We start from the raw sequence: 12,278 nt of genomic DNA on the forward strand, positions 1-12,278 counted from the left end.
ATACTTCTGTCTGAGTCAAAGTTATCAACCCCCAGTGTTTGAGGGTTAGAATGCATTAGGCCTCTCCTCCACTCAGCAATCCCTCCATCTAGAATCACCACTATGGTTTGTGGGATCAGTTAATCTGGACAGCACTTTAGGAGGCAAGGGGAAGTGAGTGCCATTAAGTAACCCTGAGATTCTGCTTAATTCCCTTACTGCCACGGGGCAGGTCAACGCTATAGGTTCCAAGACTACAGGGGCTTGATTTCCAGAAGTGCTGGGTACCTGGCTGTCCCCTTGTCTCTAATCAGAGTTGTGGTTAGTACTTCTCAAAGTCAGGCGCTATATAAACGCAAGATCCTTATTATAGCGAAGCCTTCGGTGAAGCAGCAGCCAGTGTGCTGGTACACTGACCCTGTCTTTGTTGCTCTCTCCTGCAGGTCACTGGTGGTGCAGTATGTCTTTGTTCCTAACCCCTGAGCCCAGCAGGAAGTAGCAGCTGGTCCCTGGCACTTGTTCCCCTGAGAGATGTCTGCGACCAGAGGCAATGGAGAGCACTGGAAGTCTTTGGAGTCAGTGGGGATCAGCCCGAAGGAGCTGGCTCTGGCTGAAGCCCTGCAGATGGAGTATGACGCTCTGTCCCGCCTGAGGCAGGACAAGGAGGAGAATCAGGCCAAGCAAAACACTGACCGCTCCCTCATTTCCTGGGATGACCCGGCTCTGGATTATAACAAACCCGCTGTCAGGAATGACTGCCACAGCATCAAATTAATGCGAGGTCTCTCTGGCTCGGATCCCACCCTCAACTACAACTCCCTCTCAGTTCAAGGGAGCTCGAGAGCTCCTGGGACCAACAACACTACCTCATCTGTCCTGCCACCTGAGCCGGAGAACCAGCCTTGGCTGAAGGGCCCTCTTGCCAGTGACTACTTGTACATCTTTGATGGCTCAGGGGAACACTTCCTCAGCGAGCCACTCAACGGGACCACGGGCCAAGATGGGTCCCCCAAGAAGCTCTCCCCTCCCCCACTGCCCCCTCGCCTCTCCATCTGGAGCTCCTCTGAGGTGAATCACTCTTCCCTCAAAAGCTCCTCACTGTCCTACAAAGGGCCCCAGCCCAGAGACATCAACATGTTCTCCTCGGCCCACGAGCTGGCTGATGGAAAGCTGCTGGCCCGCAGGATTTCGGAGGAAGACCCCTATGGCGCCATGGACTACGACGGCATCAATGACGCCATCACCCGCCTCAACCTGAAGTCCACGTATGACACCGATCTTTCGAGAGAGGCCACCTGGGGCTGGAAGGAAGGCAGGAGCATCTTTGAGAAGGAGACCACTGGAAAGCCAGTGGCTCGGAGCAAGACCATGCCACCCCAAGTCCCTCCCAGGACCTACGTCTCTAAATTCGGCAACCGGAAGAACGTGGCGCCCAACAAGAACCGCAGGATCTCGGTGGATCCGGTAAGAGGCTTTTGGCTTTCTCCTTAGAGGCTTGGCTGAGACAAGCAGGTGTGAATCCCACCCCAATCCTAGGCTGCTCCTACCCATTCACAACTGCCCTTTCTAAAGTTGACCTCTAGGATTCAACTGGGAGTGGGTTACACCTCCATTAGTGGCCTCACAGGGTTGTCTTCACTGCATTGTGCACCTGAGTCTGAGGTGAGATTTGATCGGGCTCCCTGTGCAGGGGTCAATGGGGGAAGAAGTTGCTGGCTTAGCAGGGCAGGGCTCATGGCATGCCTGTGAACTAGCACTGTGCACAGCTGAGGCCAGGCCTGCTGCTGGAGGATGGTCTGCTAGAATAGATAGCCAGGGAGCAGACGTAATGACAGCGAGGCAGCAAGAGCCAGGAAAGTGATGCATACCAGGGGAGCCAGGATGTGGCCTTGCACAGAGACAGCCTGACCTCCTCAGGCTTTTCTCTGCATGCAGATAATCTGTGTGTGTGTCTCTCTCTCTCTCCCCTCTCTTTGTCCCCTGACTACTGTAGGGAAACCAGCTTGACTCTGGCTCCCGGTGTCATTCTGTGTTGTCCAATGTGTTGTTTACGCATCTTTATTAAGTACGTCTGTGCACTGGCTCAGGCCCCTTTCCCTGGGGGCGTCAATAAGATCTCCTTCCTGAAAACACATTGCCCAAGAGGTGCTGGATCATGAGGCTGATCAGCCTCTTGTAGCAGCAGGGGAGAAGAAATGCAAATCCTGTGACAGCAGCTGGTTGTGATATTGCTATGAAATGATCCGCCTGGATGCTGGAGACCTCGTGCACATTCCCCTCTTCCCAAGCCTCAATTCCCTCTCTCCTTTCAGTTCAGGCAATGTCTGGGCCTCACTGTGCAGTTCTGGGTGTGGCCACAGCCACCAAGTGAATTTGTGGGACTAGGCAAGGCTTCTCAAACTCTTCCCTAGTGTGAACTGCAGCTAAACCAAGGGATGGTCTCATGATTCCTTCCCCTCCCATCACCCACTTCCCCTGCTATTCCCACTTGCATAACTTCCCTGGGGCAACTACAGCCATTGCTGGCATCAGAAAGCAATAGGGGGAAAGCGTTCCTGTACTTATGGCAGCTGGAAAGAAGGATGAGGAACTGGCACCTTGTGATCAGCTGGGTCTTTGCAGATCCTGAGCAAAGTGCTCCGCACGCCGCAGTTTGACAAGCACTGGTCTAGGGGAGAGTCTGGTCTGAGAGTCCTTTTCCCCCATCTGTACCTGCTCTTCCCCCCACCAGGTACACCACACCCGGTGGTGATAAACCTTTTGTCACAGAATGCCGGGATCCTTATTGTTGCAAAATTGCCATGGGGCCTTGATGGGCCATTGACCACCAGGGTTCAAAACCTTGATTTTAAGACTCAGCTGCAGGTCTCTAGCACCCAGACCTACAATGCCTTTTAAAATCTACCCAGGATCATTCGGGAATCCATCCCTATTGATTTGGGTTGCTACCCCAACAAACAAAGCTTCTGACCGGGGCACTTTGGCACTGCCCGTACATTGCTGCTGGTCAGTGGCCTGTTGTGACACAGGCCTCTAGGTCCTTCCTTGAACTGCGGCCCTGAAGATTACAACTGTTTGTGCTATTTATAAGGTCCGGGGGAAAGTCCAAGCTAAAAGTGGTGTCCAGCAAAAGCCTTCCCCAGCCAGGCAGGATCTGCATCTCCAGCCCTGACAGCTCTATCTGCTCTTCCCGGTAGTGAGGCTAACAGCTTGTGAAATGTCACAAGATCCTCAGGAAAGAGACTGGAGTCTCCTTGTAAGCAGCAGTGTGACTGCTTTCCTGCCAGGGGTGGAGGAGGGTACTAAAATATCCTTCAGATCCAACCTTGCTTTCTTCCCCTGCCATCCCCTTTAAAATATATATATTCCCGGGCCCTTCCCAGTGCTGTCCTAGCTGGATTCCTGCTGGAATGGGGGCTGCAGCACATTCCTTCCCAAGACTCTGTGGCTGGGGATATCCCCTCCACACCCCAGCACAGGGTATCAGCAGGCAGCAGCTAATCAGGGAATGTGTGTGTGGGGGGGGGGGGGGGGGCAAGTGAGGATCCTTCTCAGATGTGATGCAGAGGACCATGCCTCCAGGACTCGAGGGATATAAATACAAGTGAAGTCGCCTTCCCTGTTAAATCTTGCAGGATCCCTCTCTCCTCAGTCAGTGAAAGATGCAGCTGGGGGCCGCTCGTGGGGGTTATGTAAGTCACTCTCTGTTTAATCAGAGCCAGACACTAATCATGAAAGAGTATTAAAATTGTCTTTAGCGGCGGTTGTGTTCTCTCCCTTTCTCTCCCTCTCTTTCGCTATTTGGCGGGTTAATTGCTCTGACAGCGAGCCCATTGTTTGCTCAGAAAGAGCAAGCGAGGCTCTGAGACCCGTGCACACACACGCACACACGGCGTGAGACTGAGCGTGGCACTCGACAGGCTGCTGCATGCCCAGCTGGCATTCAGGAGGGAGGGAGAGAGAGATTTTAAACAGGTGGTAGGGGAATGGGGGCCCGTGCTGGAACTGATACCCCTTTGGGGGATGGTCCTCTTGGTTCATGGTTCGAAGCACCAGGAATTTTCTTCGTTAGCTTTTGATGTTTGGATGTGCTTTGTTTCTACGGAGAGGCCACGTAGTCCAGAGGGGAGGGCACCAGGCTATTTGTGGTCTCTTCCTGCCTCTGCCTTGCTGCATCACCCTGGGCAAATCGCTTTGCCTCGTTCCCCCATCTTGTCTATTTAGATTATAAGTTCTTGAAAGTAGGGACTGTCTCTTACTATGTGTATGTACAGCGCCTAGCGTAAAGGGGCTCTGATCTTAGTTGGGGCTGCTAGGCTTTACAATAGTACAAATACTAATATGGGACTGTGGAACAGTCACCACTAGGAAAGCGGGGGAAGCCTCATTGCTTGGCTCTTTTACAAGTAGACGAAAAGATCTGCTCTGGTTCAAAGGAATGATTTAGGGGCAGTTCTCTTGCCTGTGTTATACAGGAGGTCAGACTGGATGATCACAGTGGTCCTTTCTGGCCTTGGACTCTATGAATCTATGACTAGCCGTTGTGCTGAAAATGCTCGTGAGGAACTGTTCTCCACTGGTCAGATGGGACCTGTCAGAGCTTTTCTATCCCTAGTTGCTGTGACTCTGATTCTCTTCCCCTTCTCTGTCTTTGTATTAACACGACCGTGAAAATAATTGTGAAGCCACTTGTAGCATTCACTGTTCTGGTGCACAGGGTGGGATAAACTGCTTACTTCATAGGCTTATACCTGCAGTGTAAAGCCCAGCCCAAGGCTCTATGGCACTTGGGAGGCCATTGGTGGCTTTGTGCCAGGCAACTTGCCCTTTCCCAGCCGGTTGGGCTGCTGGAGACTAAACTGCCCTGCAGCACAAGTGAGAGTAGCTTGAGAACTGTTCTAACTTATGCCAGCAGAGAGCATCTCCATCCGCTGGCCAGGAGTACTGGGGTGCCGGTCCTAGGCCAGCTGAAGATTCCCCTAAGGAAAGGCAGCTTTTAATCCCCTCTGTGCTGATCCAGTAACGCACAGGGGCATTTGTGAGGTCTGAGGATCTAGCCTCTTGTGTGTTAGCTACATAACTCCATGTAGTAGATGTTCTCTGTGTTCAGTAGTAATAACATTCTGCATTTCTCTAGCATCCTCCAGCTGATCATCTCCAAAGCCTGCGGGTGGGAGCATAGTCTTGTAGCAAAACTGAAAGACGGGCATTCCTGAGCTCCTGGGTTCCCCGCTCAGCTCGGCCACTGACTCACTGTGGGAGCTTGGCCAAGGCCTATAAGCCTAAATTTTGAAGTGCCCTCAGTTTTTGGGTGCCTAACATGAGCGAACTGGGGCCTGATTTTCAGAGGTGATGGACCTGCAATGAAGCCAGTGGGAGCAACGGGTACTTAGCACCTCTTCAATTCAGGCCAATGTGTCTCCAGCTGGGCACCCGAAACTGACAGGCACATTTGAAAATCCACCCTAAATGCTGTACCCAAATTACTGTCAGGAATAGATTCCAAGAGTCCTGACTCCATTTCTTGCTCCACTTTGCCCCTAGAATATATGTGAATGGGAGCACTTTTCAGTTCCCCTCCTCCCCTGGTCACTTTTGTTTCCACTGGAAAATTGGGGTGACCAGGGGGAAAAGGGATGAGTGCGGGAATACTTTTTTACTGGAAAAAACCCTAGAATTTCAAAGCAAATGAAAATTTCCTGCAGAAACTTTAATTTTGGTTGGAAAGCCATTTTTAAAAAAAATCATACCATGAAAACATTTCAACCCACTCTAATTACTGTACTCCTCCTTGGCATGCTGCATCTTACCTTGCTCCCTAGTCAAAGGAGAAATTCCTAGGAATTTCCATGAAATGCATTAGCCCCTCTCTTCAGTTTGTAACAGTGATGCTCAGAGAGGAACAGTCTCGGCAACAGTGGCGGTAACACCACACCAGCTTGTGTCTGGCTGGGAGATGAATTTCCCAGGCCTCTACCACTTTTGCCCACAATCCCTCTTGGGGCCAGCCAAGTTGTCCCACAATGCTCAGCGAAAGCAAGCCCAGAGTGACCAAGTGAGCTGTCATAGACTATCAGGGTTGGAAGAGACCTCAGGAGGTCATCTAGTCCAAACCCCTGCTCAAAGCAGGACCAATCCCCAATTTTTGCCCCAGATCCCAAATGGCCCCCTCAAGGATTGAACTCACAACCCTGGGTTTAGCAGGCCAATGCTCAAACCACTGAGCTATCCCTCCCCCATGAACCATGGGATGCGCACCCAGAAATCTTTGTGTCTCTCACAACTGGATCCAGCAAAAGGGAGAGGAACCATGTCTTTGTCACCCAACTTGAGGGTAGACTGCTGTGAAGACATAGCCTATGCATGTTACGGGGGTGGGGGGGGGGAAGGGAATAAGAAGCATCCCACAGTGACTTGGAAATGAGCTCAGCGGAGTGGGAAATTGGAGCCCTTCCACTCCACTGGCTGCTGTTTGCGTGAGCCTTGTTGCTACTATCTCTCTATCACTTGCTCTCTTTCCCTGTTAGGTTGCCTCCCGACCGCACTCCTTAGCTAATGGCTATGAGCTGTTTGAGGTCTCCGAGGAGAGGGATGAAGAGGTGGCTGCTTTCTGCCACATGCTAGATGTGTAAGTACCTGGGAGGGATAGAGACGTATTCAAGCCGTCTTTCTGGGGTCTCCATGAGTTAACCTGTCCTACAGCACAGGCCATAACTCAGAGGTCCATCAGTGCACGGGTGGCTGAAATGCCCTGGGGATTTAATTACTGTGGCTTAATTAATCGTGGGAGAAGGAAGACATGCTTTTTGTTGTCTCTGCTGTTTGTGCTGCGTGGTAGCCAAGCAGTGGCGCCGGGGAAGGGTCATTCCCGGGGTGCGAATGAAGAAACAACAAGCCCATTTGTGCTGGGCCCTGATTGGAATCCTTGGCACAATTCTGTGCAGAGCGGTGCAGTGGAGGTGGGTGGGGGTGGCGCCCAGTGGTGTTTGAAAGCTATAAAAGAGGCATTCGGGGAGACAGCATAAGGATGCCCCTTTCCGCTCTCTTCAACACTTTGGGGCTGGGAGAGCTTTATAGAGGGACAGCATGGGGAGATGGTAAATATCTTCTTAACATTCAGGGCTCTCCTCCCTAACAAGGGAGATTGACGCATGTGGGTGAGGGAAGGAGGGGGAAGCAAGAGGGGGAACTAAGACAATTTAGGACTCTCTTAGGTGGATGGTTTCCCAACATAAGGAGCTGAATGCACCAAGGCAAGCAAACAGAGGCCTGCTGTCTGGCTAGCTGCACTATCAGTTGGTTTCAAGTCAATATTAAGTATGATATCGGTGATCCCTGCTGGCCACCTGTGTAGCTTAGTCATTGCCAACCGGCAATTTCCCAGTGGTGTTGCAGCCTCAGTTCTGGAGTGGGAGGTGGCTTTGCAGATTAGTTCGGAGAGGGTGTTCCATGCATAAGGGGTGGCTTGCAAGGATGCACAATGGCTCGTGGGAGAAATGAAAAACAGGTGATAGAGGCAGGTATCTCAGCTAGAGAGAGAGGATGGAGTCCAAGACACACCCCTCCCAAGCTACAGGCCTGAACCGCTTGGAGGAAAGTGGTGCTGATGGTGACAGAGAAAGAGGGGAGTAGGAGGACTTAGCTGGCATGGGCCCGAGAAGATGGAGCTCATTTTGGGCCAGGTCAAGCTCAGGCTGGCCATGAGAAACCCGCGAGGAGACATCGAAGAGTCAGGCCGAGATGCAGGACTGCATGGAGGGAGGCGAGTTGGAGAGAGAGCGGTAGATGGTGGGAGTCACTGGTGTTGGCCCTGTGAGCCAGTGAGATCGCTTGGAGCTGGGTTGTAAAGGGAGGAGAAGAGGCCAGGAGAGAGTCCTCTGGTGCCTCTATGGAAAGGGGGAGAGAGGATTGGGAGAATCCACCACACAGTGAGGGATAAAGCCCTTTGTGGGATGGGGCAGGGATCTCTAACTCCTCTTCTGCCTGCAGCTTGAGATCCGGCTATAGCACCAAGGATTATTCCCTCACCGGCTTTGTCTGGAGCACGGTCAACCTCAGTTCTGAGCACCTGGGCCACGGCATCAGCCTGAAGGTGACCGTGGTGTGCGACAGTGTGCAGGAACCGCTCACTTTCACCTGTGACTGTAAGTCCCTGCTTGGGTGGTCAGTATGGTGCTATGCTGACCCCGTGTCCACCTGTGAACACGGTATCCTCGTGTGGCGAGAAACCCACACCTCCGCCGGTCCCCACAGCAACGAGGGGGCTAAGATGGCTGCCATTAGCAGCTAAAGCAGTGGTGTCTTCTGCCTCGTCCTACAAATTCATCTTCCAGCTCCTATGGGACAGACATGATCCTGGTGACAGTGGCTCCTCTCCCAGAGGAGAGAGTGTCTGTGTCGCTCCCATGGGCAGATATGTGCTAGAGATGGGGCCCCCACATCTAAACCCTGGGTTCTGAATTTCTCAAAACCCTGTGATGGACAGCACCAAATGCTGAGTCCAAGAAGGCCAGAGGGGGGTTAAGATCCAGGTGCAGATGTCTCAGCTCGTTTTTACTCTCCATCACTGCATGTGCACCAAGGTCTTTGGTCCTCTTTTGGATGTGGTTGCTTGGATACGACTAAGGCAGATAAGCCTTCAATTACAGGGCTGATCCGAAGCCCATTGAAGTTAACAGGAGTGTCTCCACTGACTTGGATGGGCTGCTTGTGGCCCAATCAGCACGCAGCTGCGGCCCATGTGACACCTTCAGGGCCATACGAGTATTATATATATTGTGTGGATGTGGCCCACATAACACACAGAGAGCTGCATATGCAGTTCACAATGGTAAATAGGTTGAGAACCACTGCCCTAGGCGGTGGCTCGCCGCATGGGTTAGACGCTGCCTGGTGTCTTGCCAGGCAGGAACGGGGCACTGTGGAGGCAGCGTGCACTTCCTCGCGTGACTCCACCTCCAGCCAGGCGCAGAGAGGGATTGTGGGGAGCAGAGTCTCGGTCACTGATCAGAGAGAAGCGGGTGGGATGGGGAGCCCCAGAGAATCGTGGCCTGAGGCTCTCACCCTGCTGGGTTTGTTCCCTCCCCACCCCCACAGGCTCCTCCACGGTGGACCTGCTCATCTACCAGACGCTGTGCTACACGTACGACGAGCTGCTCGGCATTGATGTGGACGACTTCGTGCTCAAGCTCTGTGGCCTGGAAGAGTTCTTGCAAAAGTGAGTGAGCAAGCGGTGGCCAGCCAGCCGCACATAGGGACCTCAGCGAGCCTGCCCTGGTGCAACCAGAACACTCCCTGGTGTCCGGGGGAGCGGTGGGTGGTGGAGAGCTGTCGAATCCTTGCTGTGCTAGGGGCAGGGAAAGGGGAGCGAGCCTCCAAACATCTTCCTCTGTCCCCTCTTTCGTTTGTCCTTCCTTTCATGCTCCTTTGCATGTTCACATGACAAGCCCTGTGGTTGCTCTTGGGCCCAGCCCCTCCCACTTTCCCTGGGGCAGCGCGTCACCTGAACGGGTCGGGGCTGTGCGACAGCTGGTTTATCAGAACACAAGTCAGGAGTCCCCTGGATTATTCCGTTTCCTGCCTCCCGACATCACTGGGGACTCTCCTGCCAAGAAAGGCAAGAGCCTTATCCTCCTGCTGCAGGATATAAGTAACTCCCCTTGACCCCATGCGCTGGGGAGCTCATGTTTGGAGAATATGAGAGTGGCCAAGAAAAGCTCTTGAAATACTTATAAAAATCCTGATGATACTCCGCAAAGTGGCTGGGGCAGGCAATCAAGTTGAGAGCTTAATTTTTGGTATTTATTTTTAAGTGGCTGGCAAAGGGCTGCCAGCTGGAGCCAGCTGAACAGGGTACAAAGAAATTTGGAAGGGGAAGGGGATTTTGAAAAAGGCTTGGTTTTGCCAAATTTTCCTGCTGACAATGTTTTGCTTTTATGATGAAAACCCCCAAATGTGCTGGTGCTTCCTCCCAGTTAGGAAGCTGAAAAATGTCAAACAAAATGCAACTTTTTGTTTAAAGAAGAAGAATCCTTGGAGGGGAAATTTTAATGGAATATGTTTGCCCAGCTGTGGTGCGAGCCTGTTTAACCTTTATGGAAGGCCTGGGACACCTGAAACGACCCCAAAGCTTCCCTCTTCATTAGAGATGAAGGCCCACAAAAAAATAGAGGCCAGCAAAACATATGGACAAATAAAGTGTAGGGGTGGGTCTGAGGTAAAACGAAAGGGGGAACCAGTGGGGACTGAGGAACAAAGAGATTGTAAGTTCTTTGGGCAGGGACCGTCTCTGTTCTGTATTTTTACAGCACCTAGCACAATGGGGCCTGGCCCATGACTGGGTTTCCTAGGTGCTACAGCAACACAGGTAATAAATAATCCTGTGGGGAAAGGTGCCACGGTGACTGACATCCTCTGCGTAGCCACAGGACAAGTGTGAATGCAAGATTTCCCATGCTGCCCTGTGACGTGTCTCACCTGGTGGGACCACGTCTAGGAGGGAAGAGATTTCATTCAGTCTCCATGGCCCATTCTGTCCTTCTTGGGGTAGCTAGTTAGTTCTAGTGGCTAGTTTTTGTGATGTGGACACGTATCCTTTGGGAACTAGACTGAGACCCACCTTCTTGATTTCGCATGGGCCACCAAACAGCCTGCAGGTACCAGCCTGAGCTGGTAGTGAAAGCCTCCTTGCCCCTGAGCCATCTGCAGTCCCCCACTTTGGCTTTTTCCTTTGCTAACTCTCATTTTGCAAAACAAGGATGCTCAGGGGGACACTGGAGCACTGGCTGGCCAGTGACTGAGGTCACCCCTCTTGTCATTCATAACCATTAAGTGTCAGTCTCTCCATGACGGAGTTACTCATAGTTGGTGGGACTTTAAAGGTGGCTTTAGTTTTGCTTCTTCAGAGCTTGTGGCCTAGTAATGATGCCGGAGAATGCGAGCTGGCAAGTGAAACCCCCTATTATCCTGGCTGGGCTGTCAGTGAACAGACTTTTAAACCACATGGAGTCCTCAGCAGAGGATGGCTTGGAGCGTGCAGGAGACCAGATCCAAGGGAATAAACCACCCAGACCAGTTTGCTGTCCAGCATGGAAAGCAATAAAAGCTTTCTAGTCTCAGGGCTATTTCCTGTTCCTCTGCAGCCCTGGCAGGCTGTACCGTAGCTTTAACCACAGACTGGCTTTCTCTGCAGTAATGGAGGGATGAGTCTGTATGTAAATGGCTTTGAGAGCAAAGTCTCAGGTTTGGCATTACTAGACTCCCTGAAACCACAGGTTTTAGCCCCAGCAGGGGCTGCTCAGCCTTTTAGCCTTCCCAGGTAGAAGGGTTGAGTACTACTGAGGTCCTTGACTGCTGCACATGGGCATTAAAGATCGCCTGGTGCTTTTTGTAATTGCAGCTGTTTGCCCTGATACAAACTTCCCTTCCCTGCTTTTTGACATTGCCTCCACCCCAGAGGTTGCTGCATTTCATGGGTGGAGGAAGTTTTTTTCTGTAGATAAGCTACCTGTAAAGCTCCTTAGGATGAAAGGCGTTCTCTGGGTGCAAAATCATATTGATGTAACATACATGGCCGTATGGGCAAATAAAGTATCTCCTGGTAATTACATACAATAAACCAGAACAAGCTGCCCTAAGGATCTGACTCTGCTTCAACAAAGTCATTGGGAGCTTTGCTATTGACTTGACTGGCCACAGAATTAGGCCCTAAAGGGGCAGTGGAGAAGTCTCCTTGTGCAGGGGCATCTCCTGGTTGGCTCCATTCCCGCCATTCCCTGCCCTCTGCAGAAAGGGTGTGATTAGGATTGGGCACAGGGTGAGGCCGTCCTCCTTGTGCACCAGCAAATCTTGCCCGGCTGGCAGAATGGCCCTAGTTGCTCCAGCCCTTTAAAGCAGCCCTTTGTCTTAGAATCACCTTTGCCCTGTTTTCCATCAGCCCCGAGCTCCTGCGTGGCTGAGGAATCAGCCCAATATCTATGATTGTGTGTGTGTGTGTGTGTGTATTTTAGAAAGGGCCGTGTGCAAACCATATATATTAAATAGCCATATTTACCAAAGCAAATAGAAATATGACCTATATAGAAAAACTCTTCGGATGATTGCCATTGCAACTGCAGTGGATTGCTGGAAATGCCTCTCTCCAGGCAGAGTGTGGCCAGCCTTGAGGGGAAAACTCTGCCAGTTGAGAACTGACAAGATCATTCCAGCCTCGGAGCTAAGGGACCAAGACAAGCTGCAAATTCCCCTCATTAGCTGCTGGGCTTTTTCTACTGATGCTGTCAGCGTCAGCAGAAAAATTG

The 12,278-nt window shown here is 51.8% G+C and overlaps 1 protein-coding gene across 1 annotated transcript in view; it reads left to right on the forward strand.

The window, feature by feature from the left end:
- The window catches only part of PIK3C2B (phosphatidylinositol-4-phosphate 3-kinase catalytic subunit type 2 beta), a 74,991-nt gene that overhangs the window by 23,597 nt on the left and 39,116 nt on the right, over positions 1 to 12,278 (forward strand). The window contains exons 2-5 of the mRNA XM_084611468.1: positions 423 to 1,443; positions 6,507 to 6,607; positions 7,969 to 8,123; positions 9,076 to 9,196. Coding sequence (XP_084467594.1) covers positions 511 to 1,443; positions 6,507 to 6,607; positions 7,969 to 8,123; positions 9,076 to 9,196 — 1,310 coding nt within the window. The 5' untranslated portion in view covers positions 423 to 510. The remainder of the gene's footprint in view (positions 1 to 422; positions 1,444 to 6,506; positions 6,608 to 7,968; positions 8,124 to 9,075; positions 9,197 to 12,278) is intronic.

Source organism: Lepidochelys olivacea (genome assembly GCF_965140295.1).
Source record: "Lepidochelys olivacea isolate rLepOli2 genome assembly, chromosome: 21".
Lineage (NCBI taxonomy): Eukaryota > Metazoa > Chordata > Testudines > Cheloniidae > Lepidochelys > Lepidochelys olivacea.